Raw genomic sequence first — 16,659 nt, 5'->3', positions numbered from 1 at the left:
AATGAATGAAACCGCGAAAGTGGAAATATCTAATTCACATAGTTGGCCTATCTGCGGTATAGCTCCGTAAGGTAAGTGTGCGATAGTTACGGACCTTAGGGTTAGGGAGGGGTTAAAGTAAGTGCATAGGTAGTGTATGTAAGGTTTTGTGTAGGTAATGTATATAAGGTTTAGTGTAGGGTTTTGTTAAGTGTATGTGTGTGGAATATTTTGTTTGCTTGGGTATAGCTCCGTAGGGGAAGTGTGCGATAGTTACGGACCTTAGGGTTAGGGAGGGGTTCAGGATAGTGCATAGTTAGTTGTGTATGTGGGGTTTAGTGTAGGGTTAGCAGTAGGGTTTTGGTGCTTTAATTTAGGGTTAGAAGTAGGGTTTTGGTTAGTGTACGTATGTGTTTTTTTTATTGTGTTTGGGTAGGTAGTGTGTTGCGGGTGATGGGTTTGCCGATTATGACGGTTTGAGGTTTTAAATTTCGCACTTTAGTATGTTCGACGTATTCGCGGTTCGCTCTTTATGTGTTGTGCTATTTGGATTCAGGTTTTTCGTGTTTTGAGCACATAAAGTAGACCTGTGGAACATTATAGATTTTCACCAGGACTTGATACTCAAGATGAGAATTCAAGGAAACCCACTGACAAAGGGGTACAACATTTTTTGCAGTATTAACCCCTATCCAGCATGACTTAAAAACCTCTGCTCTGGAGCTGAAAAAAATCTCTTTTAGCCTCTATGAGTTGTAGGATTACCACTTAGGATCACACAATCAGTGAATTATGGGCAGATGACGGCAGGCTTCCTAAAACACTTTTTGGACTTTAACATGAGTTTCACTGCAAAGGTTGGATTTGTCGAGTCTGGTATTACAATTTAAGTCCCCTGCCAACATTACATTACTCAAGTCCTCCTCTAAAATTTCTATCTTACCAAACAAATCAGCAAAAAAGAGTTAGATCATCTTGGTTAGGACAACATATGAAAGCAAGGTTCCTTCAATGGAAGGAAACACACACAAAACCAATCTACCTTGTTTATCTGTTAATTTATGCACAAAGTTCCACTTTAGAGTTGATTTGATTCCCATGAAGATACCTGTTTTTTTATTTAGGATTAAGACCGTGGATAAACTCACCCCGGTCAAAAGAATGATTAAACCATAACATGTCTGTGTGCAGTTGTACACTCCTGTCAAAAAATATATTGCATTTTTTTCTCTTAAGCCATTCTCTGATCACTTTATTTTTTATGGTGAGGAAAGACATCTGACATTAAGGGACAGTAAAGAGGTCATAGTTCTACATGCACTGATCCAGTTGTGAAGTAAAAGGTAGGGATAAGTATTAAGTGTGTAGAACCTAAATTAATATGTTGTATAATATGTAATAATAGAAATAGCAAAAAAGTGAACAATTAACCTTTCTCATCAAAATTCTTGCTAAAAAAACTATAAGCAAGATGTGGGGGTACAAAATCTGACCGACCACTAGTGCACTCCAAGTTTAAAATAAATCTTGCACCCTCACAAGATTGCGAACTAGCTCAGAGTATGTCTATACCAGGAGTAAAGTTATGATTTAACATACAAACGATAGACTCCAATCATGATAAAGCTGTAGCTTGTAAGTATAGAATCATTGGAAATCACAAGGCCGTCAGCCTTAAGTTCACCCCTTATTTTTAATCCAGAACCACACAGTTTGATATTTTTTTAGTTTTGGAGAGCCTGTCAATATTAGAACAAACATATATTGAAAATGTGGAGATAGTTTTAGGTTTCAGGATGTCAGGAAGCAGTTTGTCAGTTGAGTTAGATGCTTCAGTTAAATTCCAATTGTTTTCTTAATGAGTGGCCTTTTCTGATTCATTTGGCTGTAGGAGGAGCTGCTTAGTTGAAGTCTTCTTTGGATGTGTAGGGCTGCCCAGAGAGTCATATTTAGAGGGAGAGGTTATAGCCACATTAGATTTATTGGGTTTAGTGAAAATCGCATCAAATTTCCCTGGCCTTGCACTCTGACACTTTCAGGTGGGGGTAAGGGAAGCTGCTGTAGGTGTCTTGAGATAGAAGGGCCAGAGTGTCCTTCACTGGAGACAGTTTCTAAGGAATGAAGATTGCAAAACAATTAATGCAGAATCAGGTAAAGTGAAGATTTTTGTTTGATTGTCACATCTAATGGAGAATGCTGCATGATATTTAAAAGTATGTTGGTAGGCCATTGCACTGAGGAGAAAACTTTCCAGGCTTGCATAGTCTCCTTAGAAAAATCTTGAAATAGAGTTGCTTGCTGGCTGCTTACCAAAAGAGGTTTCCCTTCCTTAGCTGTAGTCAGAGATGCTACTTGTCCCCTTCATTGAGTAGTCTGAATAAAATTTGCCTCGGTGGTTTGTCCATGGCCCCCATAGGGCAAAGAGCATGCTTCATCTTCTCATTGATGATCGGGGATGTGGGAGAGATGTTCACTGCTTCAATTAAGTATTTTTCCCAATAAATCAACTAAGCTGCCATTTTCTGACTCCTCCTGTAGGCCAACCAGTCCTCAAAGGAAATAAGTCTCTCTTAGATTGCATGGATGGTCTAGTTGTCCACATTCGCTTCATTTATACAGTCTTGCACTTTTGTAGCTTGCATTCAAGGCAGATTCCAGGAAAGTAATTTTAGACATGCAAGTATTTAATTGCTTCTTGATCTGTGCAATTTCTGTTTCAATATTGGTTATATCTGACAAAAAACAAATTACTAGCTCTGCCAAGTTATCAAGCTTAGTATTGATTTCTGCCTTCATGATGTGGGACCAGTCTGTGGTGGGTTTTGCAGTAGTGCTCCCTGATCCTTGCATACTACCAAGCTGTGAAGCCATCGTTGACAGCAGTGTTACTTCTCATAAGGCAGGGTAAATTATTGGAATGAAAGAACTGTTCGAGGTACAAAATGTAAGGATTTAAGGAGTTAAGGCATCTATATTGGAAAAATGGCAGCTTACTCCTACTCTGATAGCTTTGCCTCTCCAGTCCCATTATTATGGCTACAGGAAGTACCTTCCTTATATTATCTTGTATGCAGAATTGCAGGATATGACAGTAATGTGAGTCATTCAGATGATAACTACATCAGATTCCTCCCATCTGCTTAGCTGTGTTTGTAAGTATCTGACTGATAGCATTGATGACAGACATAGAAAGAGGCCCCCTATCTATGGAAGATGGACTTTTCAGAGGAACTTGTTAACAACTTTTTTATTTCATTTTATTCATTCTAAAAGCCAGTGCTGATCTATTGGTGATATTTTTTTAGCTGACGATAATGTGGTCTTTGCTCCCGATCTGATATTTGCTCTGTAAATAATGTTTGAGGAGGTGGCATGAGCTACACCTACTTTTTGTCACTTCTAATCCATTCTTGGAGACCTGATATGCCTACTAATTGAATGTAATCACAATGATGTATGTGTTGCCTGCAGTCAATATTCTTAGTCACAGATAGTATTCTTTGTGCATCCCTTCACAGGTTGACTGGCTGCAAACAGTTATGGCATTTGATAGTGATGAATCACAGCCAAAGTGTGAACTGCATTGGAAGCACTGGTTTCCTTTTGCTGAAACTCTCTGCAGAAGCTTGTGGGGTTAAGGATTTCTTTTGTATGTATAAAAAGTTAGGGATGTACATCATGTGATAGCTTTATTTATGCATGTTATGGGCACTGAAGTTATTTTACTCTGCTCTTGCTGTTACTGTGTTTGGTGGGAGTTTAATGGTACTCCATTCTATTCTTGAACTGTGTCCTCAACCAACATTATTGTTAAGTAATATATATCTTTTTAAGGACATTAACACATGCATCTCATAAGTATGTAACACCTACCTACTTTAAAATGATGTGTGACATATTTTTCATACTTCAGATATGGGATTCCTTCTTTAAAATGATGTGCGACATATTTTTGTACCACAGATATAGGATCCCTGTCACTGACTTCAGTGGGCAGTTGTGTCCTGTGGAGGGAAAAAAAAGAAAAAAAGATGGCAAATGTTCTGAGATTTTAAGACAAAAAATATTTCCTATGTTTTCTTTAATTAGTGCATAATGAGTTATTTTGTATCTGAAACTCCTAAATGTATGTAAAAGCATAAAAAACTCAAATGCCAGAAGAATACAGTTTTATTAGGGCAAAAAAGTGAAGTTCTGCACTTTGCACTAGCTATGGGTTTATTTTGTCCTACAAAATCTCACGTTTCTACAAAAGAAAGTCCCACTTTAGGCATATGAAAAAGTGGGAACGCTAAATACAAGTGTGAATACTAAAACAATAAAAGAGATCATTTTTTGTTTATTGTACCAATTCTGATAAATATTTCTTATTTCTAGGTAACAGTAATCGGCTTTACATTAGGAATACCAGATGTGATTATGGGGATCACTTTTCTAGCAGCTGGAACCAGTGTACCTGACTGCATGGCTAGTTTAATTGTTGCACGGCAAGGTAAGTGTTATGTTAGCCCCCTAGTTATGTGGATATTTTGTTGAGTCCTGCAAGCCAGGTGCACAATGTTGACTTCTTGTTGACTGTGACTCAGCAACAAAGATCCAGATATCATCTGATAAGCATCTCTAGGAGTAAAAATATGATTCTAATAACTTTGGTACAAATGTTTAGCTTAATACTTAACACCCTGCCTGGAGGTTTTAACACCCTTTAGCTATATCTTCCTGGGGTGGACTTCTACTATCTGCAGTGTTTACAACATCTTGCATTTGGTGTACTGACCAAAGGCTTGGGCAGAGAATGTTATTCTCACAATCCTCTCTTTGTGCAGTTTATACTGGAGAAGATAAATGATAGAAGTCATTCTGCATTTTCATACTAGCAGTTCTGCTGAGCTGTGGTTGGTGACCACATTTCCCAGAATCCCATTCATTCATGCAATTGCTACAATGTTAGAAAAGCATGACCAGTCATAAGCTTAGTTCTCTATTCCTTGGGGATTAACCTTGCATTCTATGTATTGTCTCTCATCTGGAAGCAGGCAGGTGGTTGTCCTCATAGTCCTAATACCACCTTCCTGCAGAGGAAAGATAAACAGTCTTTTGTTCTCTAAAGTGGTATATTTTCCATTCTTCAAGGCTTATGCAAGCCGGATGTTAGAATATTAAGATGGCAGGGAATATTAGATATTGTATACCACATGGCTGGAGGGATGCAGTAACTCTTGTCCCATGAGCAATGAACTAAATGTGGACTTTTAAATTACAGGCCACTGTTAACAGTAAGAAAACATTCTATTTACACACTGATACCACTGAACTGTGTTACTTTTATAGTATGTTGTATTATATGGCTATTGTTAGCTTATCAGTAACATCCACACTATATCTGTTACTTGTTAACATAGTAACAAGTATTAATATAAATAAATACATTACATGGGTGATGCAGTGGTGCAGCAGTTAACATTGTTGCCTCACAGCAAGAGGTTCTCCAGTTCGACTGTCGCTCTGGGGTGCCTTGTCTTCTTGTGGGATTCCACCGGGTGCTCTGGTTTCCTCCCACATTCCAAAGACATGTTTCTGGAGTGTTTCTCCCTGGGCCTTCATTGAAAATAGGCTCTGTCCCAGTTGGACTTTCCTGGTCAACAAATTTTAAATAAATAAAATAAAATAAAATTGCACAATGCTGTTAGAAACAAGCACTATCAGGTTAAATCCTTCTGTGCAATTTGAGAAGGCAGTGACAGAATCAGCAAACTATCTCTGGTCATTTCAAGGGTCTGTATCATTTACACAAAAAGCAGAATGTCGACTTACCTTTAGTTGACCGATATTTGTAGAAGGTGCACATCATCGAATGGCCAAATCATAGATTTCTTTCTAAGGGAAATAAATCAGTTGGCCGTTCTTTTAAATCTGCCCTTTTCCCAACTATAGTGCGATCTTGGAGTTAGTATATTTAGTTGGGGGGCATAGCCCCCCACATTGGGGGTGTGGGGGTGAAGCCCCCCTTATTTATAGGGTTTGTTTTAATGTGGTGTGCGTGGTTGGGCTACTGATTTTTTTCCCTTAAAAAGAAATCGGTGTTTCAGCCGTTCAATGTTGTTCACCTTCGACAAATAAGGGTTGATTAAAGGTAAGTTGACATTTTAATTGTTCGACTTTATAATATAGAGCCCCTCATTTCAATACTAGAACTGTTCTGTGAGTACAGATTGCTCATATCTCAAGTATTAATTTGACTGGTTGATTTGATGCACCAGAGTATCATCTGGACTTTTTAGCTTTTCAGATTCATGATCCTTCCAGCATATTGGCATTAGCTGCTGCATATCTTAAAGCATGATTCAAAAATGTCTGTTTAATTGTAACAGTATATAAATGACCTGTGTGTTCTTACATGGATCTCATTTGGCTAAAATGATATATTTAAGATGTAAAATGTTTTAAATTTGTTATTTTGTCATTCCGTCATTTCATCTTCAGTCTTGATGTTTGGAAAGTTACAAGTATAAGTATCTTCTGGCCAGTTTCTGAACAATGTAAGGAAACACAGGCACTGATGTTAGTTCAGAGGGCCAGCTTTCACTTTTTCTTTATTTTCTGTGTAACAGATCACTATATTACTAAGTTTATATTGCTGCCAGCTATGCCAGCATATTATGGCTACAGTGCCACAAGTGTGCCAGAATTAATTTGAAACTAAAAAATTTAGTTAGTAATAATGGTGACTTCACACCATAAGTGAATACAGTTCTGAACAAAATGTATAAAGTTGAAGGGATATCTGTTAACTGACAGGTGACAAATAGTTGCAGCTGTGAAAAACTGCCAAATAAGAAGACAATGACTAGTGAAGTATTGCAGACTTTAGTACTGTGTCTAGTCTTTTTCAGCACATTTGTGGTTGTCATATCACTTGGCCTAGAAAATCAGGTCCCTCTGCTCGCTGTCAGTAGTATGACTAGAAGATTGCCTAATGCAGAAAGAAGCAGCCTCCTATATGTCTGTTTTGACTTAGCAGAGCTTGTGTAGTAAACAGACATGTAGTAGCTGAGGTCCACTGCCAAAGAAGTGCAAGGTTATTGGCTTCATTGGGGAAGGGATTCAAAGAGTGACTTGTTTGTTAGGGGTACGAGATATGGGTGATATAATCACCCTCAGGATAACTCTTTCTGTACAGTGTGAGAGGACAGTGGCAGGAGCAATAGAAAGCTGAGGTGAATTAGCTGACATGTGGACTTTATGTTCCCATTACACAGCATATTGCAGAGCTTTCATAGGTTCATAGGTTCATACTAGGCTATCTGCCCGAGGGCATTTACAAGCCTAGCCCATAGTTTTGTGGCTTACGCCACCCCTTTAGTATGGGGAACTATACCCATTATTTTGCTGTGCCTCTGTTGAGCAGTGACACTGAGGTAATCCCTGGGGTATATCTGCGATCTCCCATCCATTGGTCAAGATTTCTCTTGAACAAGGCCAGCGAGGTGCTCTGCCTCACATATACCGGGATTTTATTCCACAGCATAGGGAGTCTTTGGGTGATGAATCTATCCCTCCAGCACGTCCTATTAATAGCCGTGTCGAGGTTTAAGTCTCCCGCCCTTGTGACTCTGACGGATCTAGATTTTTTGAGGTGAAGCATATTCATCAAATCTGGGTTTGACATGGCCTTGTATGTTAGGCAAAGGTCACCTCTGAGCAAGCGGTGGCGACTGAATAGAGCTGGAGTTCTTTCAGTCGGGCAGCATAGGACAGATGTTTGAGACCCTTTATCCTTTTGGTGAGGAACTTTTGTGGCCTCTCCAGGTGCTGCAAGTGTCGGGTCAGATACATTCCGAATGGGGCATTGTACTCAATCATTGGTCTGATGAGTGATGAGTATAGGGAGACTATGACCTCCCTTGATCTAGATGAGAATCCCTTCATGATAAGGTGGGCAATGTAGAAGGTCTTCCTAACTACTTTAGCTACATGGGTGTCGAATGACAGACTACTATCAACCTGGGTCCCCAGGTCCCTGATAACTTCTTCTGTGCTCAGTGGATTGCCACCTATTTGGTAGCTAGGGGTAACCTTGTTTTTCCGAAGGGTATGACTATGCATTTTTTGGCATTTAACTTTAGGCCATGGCTCTGGCACCAGTTATCCGTTTCTGTGAGACCCTTATGAAGGATATCTGTGTCAGATGTGTTTTCTACTATGGCCCAGTTTGCAGTCATCTGCAAACTTTGTCAGCCATAACCCTCCTGTGTTTGCTTGTACTTCGGAAAAGTAGATGCCAAACAAGAGTGGGCCCAGGACTGAGCCCTGTGGTACACCACTTGTGACAGGCTTTGAGTCTGACATGGCGCCAGCAACTCTGACCCTGTGGGTTCTGTCACTCAGCCAGTTTGCAACCCATCTTGTGATGTATGGGTTAACATTTAAGCTGATGAGTTTTTCAATGATACCCGAGTGGGGTATTGTATCGAAGGCCTTCGCCAGATCGAGGTAGGCTGTATGGACTGCCTTTCCCTCATCAATGGCTTTGGTGACTGTTTCGAAAAAGTCAACCAAGTTTAGAAGGCATGATCTGCCTTTGACAAAGCCAAACTGGGATGGATCCAAAGTCTGCAAATTCCCTATGTCTTTATTTATGAGGTCCATTATGATCCTCTCCATGGCTTTGCAGATAAGGCTTGTCAAGCTAATGGGCCGGTAATTTCCAGGGTTGGTGGAGGCACCGCCTTTGTGAAGTGGGACCACAGTTGCAGTGCGCCACTCCCTGGGTACGTATCCAGAGGTAAGACTATGATTAAACAGCTGTCCTAGCTGTGGGTTTAATTCCTCGTTGAGTTCGTGGAGCACACAGCCGGGGACACCATCAGGTCCCATGGATGCTGTGTTTTTTGCTTTGGAGAGAGCAGTTCTCACTTGGGCGTTGGAGATGTTTGGGGGGCTGCAATTGCTTGGTATAGATATCTCTCCTTTTGGTGCGGAGGGGAGAAGTTTGCACTGAACCTGTCAGCCAGTATGTTGGCAATGTCTGTAGGATCAGTAATCTTCACATCATTTTGAACTAGTTCTGAGCATATCTGGGAGTTTCCTCCCAGGTTTCTAACATAGCTAAAGAAGGCCTTATGATTGTCTTTTGAGTCTTTAGCTATTTTTCTCTCAAAATTTGCTTTGGATGATTTTATGAGAGCTCTTAGTTTTTACTTATAGTGATCAAGGGTGTCTTACCTTTTAAGGATTTTGCTCTATCTTGTAGTAGCTTCCTCCTTTTGTTGTAGAGTTTGTTTATGGCTGGGGTCCACCAGACTGGACGCTTGCCTTTGGTACAAAGAGTCTTTGTTTTGCTTGGGATTGCCTTATCCATGCAGTCCTGCAGGTGCTGGTAGAAGGCATTTGTAAATGATTCAGCGGCTTGAGTACTGTTTTCTGCCGGCTCGGGGCCTTAAAGGAGACCACACTAGTCTTTAGAAGTGTGAAGTCGGCTTTCGAGAAGTTCTTTACTGTGGTCTTTTTATTTCAGGTGGGGGGGGGATGAGGACCTCCAGCGAGATTAGTTTGTGATCTGATCTCACCAGTGAGGGGTATACTTCGGTGTTGAACATTGTGCTCCCATGTTCGTGATGATGAGATCAAGTATGTTTTCTCCTCTTGTGGGGATGGTGACTAGTTGTTCCATGGCATTTGAGTTTATGAATTCCAGGAACTTTTGGGCTAGGGTGTTTGGGCTTGAGTAGTGTTCCCAGTCTATATTAGGGTAATTGAAGTCACCTAGTATGATAGTGTTTGGTGATACATTTATCCCTCTAGTGTTTTCAGGAAGGCCATGTGAGGTTCCTGAGTTTGTGAGGGTGGCCTGTAACATGCTACAATTTGTAGAGCAGTCTTGCCTATGGTTAATTGCACCTGGATGGTCTCCGATGCATCGTGCGTTGCCACCAGTCTTGAGGTGTGGGTGTCTTTGATGAATATGGATACCCCACCTCCTTTCTTGGTATTGTCCGGATTTTGGGGCGGAACGCATGATAAGAGGTAAAACCTGATAGTGCTGGGGTGCTCTCAGGAGCCTTGAACCAGGTTTCTGTCACTGCACAGACATCGATGTTCTCCATACTGAGAAGGGCCTCGAGTGCGTGCATTTTGAGATTTAGACTTCTGGCATTGAGCAGCATCACCCTTAGTTTTTTCCTTTTTTGTGTTCTAGGGTGGTAGGTTTAGAATTTGCGCCTTGCCTAAAAAGGCACTATGGGGTGGCAAGAGCCTTTGCCAATATCCGAATCCCAGGGTGACAGGTGCAAGCCGTCCCTTGCGAAGCAGCGTGGCTTGTCCAGCATGTCATCCCAGGCAGACAGACATTGGATCCCCTTTGAATGACACCAGAGTTTAAGCCAATTGTTAAAGCTGATCATCTTATCTCTGTATTGTGGCATCATTCTTGGTGAAGGTAGGATACTGCTCAAGGTCAGGGTCATACCTGCCTGGGCTACATAATCAGAGAGCTCCTCAATGTCTCTTTTCATGTAGTCCAAGGAGGTACGCCTCAGGTCGCTTTACACCAGCGTGGACAATGACTGAGTCGTATTTGTACCTGCTGTTGAGAGACCTGAGTGCTTGCGTTATGTGGCGGATTCTAGCGCCCGACAGGCAGCTTACTGTGACCTTCTCCTTACTCAGTCTGGTGAGCGGACGTCAGTGTGTCTGACTATGGAGTCACCAATGACTAGTGTGTCTGGCATTGTGTTTGGCCTTAAGGGCTGTGACTGTTTGACACTCTGACTGTGAGGTCTATGTGTTGCAGGTGTTGTGTTCTGAGGTGGTGGTTGTTTGGGTGTCTGCTTTGGTGGCCTCTGCTGTTTTGGTAGATTTTTGATCAGAGCCGCGAGTATGTCTTTGTGTGTTTATGTGTATGATTTGAGGTTGTGATGGTACTATGTGAGACTGGGTCTATAGTGTGTGTGGTAACCTTCTCCTCCTGACTGGTCTTGCCAGTCCTATGTTGAGAGAGCTCAGCCTCCAGTTTGGCCGTATAGTTGCATCTCTCGCATGTATTTGTGTTTTGTGGGAGGAGGAGAGGGTTGTCTGTGTACATGAGGCAATTGTAACATTGCCTCAATATTCCCAGGTTCACCAGCTGAGCAGGAGAGGACACAAGCAACTGATCCCTTGACATGCTAGAAGGACTAGACAAAAACTTTAAAAGAGATTCCGGGGACGTGGGTGACCGAGAAATGGGGTTTGCCTTTTGGGGTGCTATCTATAAGAGTGCCGTATCAAGGTAATAAGTACTGTAGGAGCAAGTGCTAGGTTTAACAGATAGAGAAAAGTCTACTTGGAGTCAAGTAGAGATGATCTTTTTAGGTATTAGAGAAAGTGCTAGTAACAGGGATGCTTAAAGGTAAGATTGAAAAGAATGCACTCTGCAGTGTGCACTAGAGAAGTTAGATATGAAAGTAGGTAACTTGAGTTTTACCTGTTTAAAAGTTAAGGTTTAGTGGAGAGTTACTATTTTTAAAACAGTAAGATGGACTGAAAGGGGTGGTTACTTTTGTATTTTGGTGCTATGAAATACTGTAGGATGGCCAATAAATTTAAATAATTGAAGGGGTGGGATTTCAAAAGTGATGGTTTTGTGATTACTCACATAAGCCAGTGAAAGTAGAGAGAAATGAGATATATGGTCAGATTAACATAAGAGGCGGGCAACTAGAAAGACAGTAGTATTTTTCTGCCTGACTCAGAACAGAGAGAGCTCTGGTCTCTTTTGAAGTTTTAATATGCTGTTAGAACAGAATGCAAGCAAAACACAAGGTAAAGAAAACAAACTACAGTATTCAAAATATAGAAAGGCAATACAGAAATACAAAAAATAACAGCAAACTAACCTTTCCTTCACAGCAAAGTGTAGCAGAGTCTGGATGAGTCTGGATGAGCCTTTCTGTAAAATGTGTTCAGTACTGACACTGTACCAGGAGGGGGTATTTTTGATGCTTTGAGAGAACATAGTGATGGTTTGCTAAAACAACAAATTGGGTATGGGTCACGGTTTAGGAGGAAAGGCTCGGAGCACTGAATATGTGCACACTGGAGAAAAGATGAATGTGCTAGAAGGCTAAAGAAAACAAAAATGGCAAGATATTTCTTATGCTGCATACCAAACTTTTCAAATTGTACGTTTTTTTTGTTACAATTAACTTTTATAGGTCAGATTTGCCATTGTCTTATGTAAGTCAATTTAATGTAAATGTCAATCAGTGTGGAAATGAATAACTTTCTTATTTTTTTAGATAAGTTGATTAATTTAAAAGTCAGCGTGGAAATTAATAACTTTCATATTTTTCTCTGTAGGTCTGGGGGATATGGCTGTTTCTAACTCTATTGGAAGCAATGTTTTTGACATACTAGTGGGGCTTGGTGTTCCATGGACGATGCAGACCTTGGTGGTAGATTATGGTTCTGATGTAAGACATTGTATTCGTTATTTACATGTACTATTGCAATGCATTTGTTACTGTTTTTCTTGTTTTTAAGCTTTTTTAATTGCTATGTAGCCTGATACATTGTACTTATCTAATACACTGTTGTCATAAAGAAATGGCATCATGTATGACGGGTCCGTATTATATGCGTGAATGCTTAGGTTGTCGAATACAATGTGATCGGCACCTATTCAGTGAACGCACTAGTGAGCAAAACCTCACAACGCAGAAAAACACATCACCGAATACTTTTACTTGGCCAACACCGTTCCACCCACTAACGAAAACAAAACACACTTCCCACTACACTGCTCGCTACATACTACCCACCCAAACAAAATAAATAAACCACATACATACACTAACCTAAACCCTACTTCTAAACTTACACTAACCCTTACATACATTACTTTCTATGCACTTACCTTAACCCGCATCCTAACCCTAAGGTCCATAACTATCGTACACTTACCTTAATAAGCTATACCCAAACAAAATAAATAATCCACACACATAAACTTAACCAAACCCTACTTCTAACCCTTACATACATTACTATCTATGCACTTACCTTAACCCGCACCCTAACCCTAAGGTCCGTAACTATGGCACACTTACCTTACGGAGCTACACCGCAGAAGGGCCAACTATGCCGAATCGGGATTTTGAATTTCACGGTTTCCAGCGTTCGGTGTTCTTGCAGTTTGCTTATTAGGTGTCGATCATGCTGTATTGACAACCTAAGCATTCACGCTTATGATATAGACCCTGTATGACATGGCATAGACAGGCGTAAACTACTTTCTTGGTTTTCTCACTTCCTACTAAAGCAGTGATACTCACAGGTAAGTTATATCTGTAGGGCTACAAAGAAGCTGCATGATCCTTCCAGCATCTTGGCATTAACATAATATTTGGTCTTCAGGAGACAACTGAAGGAGAGAACATAATTTCCTTTTTATCCATATGGATTCCACAATTTTAAGAGCCCAAAGAGACATAGGTAAGCCAAACTCAATAAAATCTTCAACTCCATCTCGATATATTATAGTAAAGTTTTAATTTTTTTATTTTATTTTTTTTTTTTTTAAAGGAACTAATCTTTAACCATTTCCTCTGCTTTCTCTAATGGCGAGAATAAACCCTGATGTAAAATATTGCAGAAACCTATTTTGTTTAATATTGATACACAAGGCTCTCCATCATCTTGGTATTTTTAATAAGATGGTATGGAACCTTTAATATAATTAGCTAACAAATCTGTGAAAAATTCCTTCATGCAAACTCTAAAAATGTGTATGGTAAGACATCAATGTGAATACCTGCCGTTAAAGTAACCTAAACCCATTTGTGTGGTAATTTTGTAGAAAACATATGGTAAGGGGAACAGAGGTTTATAGAAAAGGAAAGGAGAGAATAAGGGAATACAAACACAAGCCTTCTTTGTTATCATTCATTCTGTACTTTACTACAAGTATAGTCTTATACTTAATGAATGCTCTTATTTAATGCTGGTTTAAAGCCGATACTTCTCTGTTTAGCAATACTGAAATCCATTTCTTCTATAGAAATTTCATTTTTGGCTTTAATCAATATATTGCACATATATTATAAATAAGGAAAACAGATGTGAACATATGTGTTTTATAAAAAAATAAAAACTGTGAATTAAGGACATGCATACCTACAAATACTTCACACATGGGCAATAATGCTCTTCTAGCCTACTATTATACGAAAGAAAGTATTCCCATAATAAATGCCTGTTATTCTCAGAATATCTAAACTAGTGCTTGCTTTAATATAATTTGGTAGTCTATTATATGCCTCAGCTATTCTCTGAGAAAACCTAATAGTACTTCTTTCATTCCTGTATAATCTCCTACACAGGTTATCTGATGATTCTCTATTACTCTTTGATAACTCCAAATATTCACAGAAAGTGTTGTCTCTAGATGCCCTATATACCTGAATAAGGTTTTCTCTTAAATATCTGTTTGAGACAGTATACAAGTTCAGATATTTTAGTCATTCATAATAACTTAAATTTCATATCTATTGAAGCCTTTGACATATTTCCCTTGTACTCCTTCCAGTTTACTCATGTTAGTTCTCTTATAAGGTTTCTATATTGTTATTTCATACTCGAGTTTGGGTGTAATGCAACAATGATTTCATCAGTTCTGATTTCCTAGACTTTAGAATTTTTTATACGGCCTGTAGTTTTATAACTATCATTAACCAGTTGGTTGATATGAGCAATTTGCACACTCGGTGTATATTTCTTTCATTGCTATGTTCTTTTGCTTAGCAATGCTAGAAATACATGCCTTATGAAAATAGATTCTGTAAAAAAATGATTAACATGCCATTCTTGAGAGATCATCAGTTGCTTTCCTCCTGCTACAGGAGTTGGACGACTTCATCTCTGGATAGTTTTACAGAGACTTGAGTTTCCAAAGCAGCTGGTTCTGTCCTTCGTCCAGTATATATTGGTAATAGCCAGCTGAATCTTTCTTTTAATGCATTTGTATGGCTCCCACTTTCAGCCACAGTAGCATAGAATGTAACTTTTGGTGTACTGTATGTCTTGTATATTTTTTGTATAATTTCTAGTATACGTTTTGTATAATTTCTTATATAAGTTTTTGCATAATCTCTGTATGTGGAGTTTTTCTCCCCGGGCATCCGCTGAAAATGGCTCTTATCCCAGTCGGACTTTCCTGGTAAACAATTGTAAAATCAATAAATCTATTATTTCCAAAAGAAAAATGGAAACTCTTCAGTATAACAACACTGCATTTGCATTTCAGTATATCTTCAAGGCACTCAAATACTTTAACAGGAGGAGAAGAGGAGGAAATTAAGCAAAATACAATAAAATATAGAAAGGAAGTCATTTTGTACTACAGTGGTTTGAATAATATGGAATAAGTTGTGGATGTCCTATAAGGACTTGAACCTCAGCACAGAAATAAATAGAACTTGCTGGAGGGACAGGTTCATAACCCAGAGGCTCCCTTCGCTCTGGAATAGAATTCCAGTTCATGTGAGGCAGAGCACCTCACTGAATCTCTTCAAGAAGAATCTCGATAGGTGGATGGGGGATCGTAGGTTTATCCCAGGGATTACTCCCGTGTCACTATTAGACAGAGGCACAGTAAACTAAACCTTAAAAAGGGCACATTATACTCAAATCAAGGGGTGGTGTAAGCCATACAGAATCGGGCTAGGCTTATAATTGCCCCAGGGCAGATAGCCTAGTATGAACCTATGAACCTATGGTAAAAGACTTGAGAACTGCATGAGATTGAATATATTTATAGGACTATCTGGTTATGATTAATTCTACATGAACTTTATTCTAATTTAATCTCATAGATATCTGTATGCATGATGTGTTTTTATTAAAGTGCATAGTTCTGGAAATATTTGAGATAACTTAAGTTCAAAAGTATACCTATTAATGTATTAGTTGTATTCACAGCACATTGTTCATACATTTTTAGTAGGGATATAGTTTCATCAACAGCTGCTGTTAGAGAGTAATTTAATTAGTTTATCTGCTAATTAAGCTAGGAATTTCTATTTTCAATTCCGGTACAGATTTTAATTTGTACATAGTTAATATGCATAAGCTAAGTCAGCTAGAATTAATAACTTTGCCTGTAACAATGTGAGTAAATAGAAATAACTGGATTCTGTCCCAGGAATTCAATAAAGGGCCTACCATGAGTTGTATGGCTTATGCTAAAAATGCTGTGCTCCCATGATGAGGTATTTTGAAGTTCAGAGACATGTTAGTTCCAATGAGCTAAGATCTCATTATCTGCTAATTTGCATGTCTCTGAATCATGGCTACTACCACAAGGTGGAGATTATTGTTGATCAGCATGTCATGGTAATAAACTTCTGCGCATGTAGGCATTGGCATTCCCCCAACTCACTTCCCGCCACACACGTACACAAACGCACATACTCACACTCAGACTCACACATACTGCAGTCCCTGTACCTGTCTGCCTTCCCATGGCTGCTACCACTCCCTAATCCCCATAATAGCTGAAGTGTCATTGCAGCACATGTCAGGTATACTCTGATGGTTAGTGCCCCCCCATCCCCAGTCACTGTAATAGTTTACGTTCCAATATGGCACTGTCTTGGTGGCTAGTGTGCCTCCTCACATGTGATCACTGTTATGACATTGCCT

At 39.5% G+C, this 16,659-nt stretch overlaps 1 protein-coding gene across 1 annotated transcript in view; it reads left to right on the top strand.

Annotated features, from left to right (window-relative positions):
- SLC24A3 (solute carrier family 24 member 3) overlaps positions 1-16,659 on the top strand; it is a 2,031,466-nt gene that overhangs the window by 1,884,315 nt on the left and 130,492 nt on the right. Inside the window, exons 13-14 of the mRNA XM_044060155.1 lie at positions 4,357-4,471; positions 12,319-12,431. Of these exons, the coding sequence (XP_043916090.1) occupies positions 4,357-4,471; positions 12,319-12,431 (228 nt within the window). The remainder of the gene's footprint in view (positions 1-4,356; positions 4,472-12,318; positions 12,432-16,659) is intronic.

Source organism: Protopterus annectens, chromosome 1.part2 (genome assembly GCF_019279795.1).
Source record: "Protopterus annectens isolate FY-2018-M chromosome 1.part2, PAN1.0, whole genome shotgun sequence".
In the NCBI taxonomy this organism is placed as follows: Eukaryota; Metazoa; Chordata; order Ceratodontiformes; family Protopteridae; genus Protopterus; species Protopterus annectens.
Note: the sequence above shows the minus strand (reverse complement) of the source record. Positions and strands in the feature narration are given on the sequence as shown.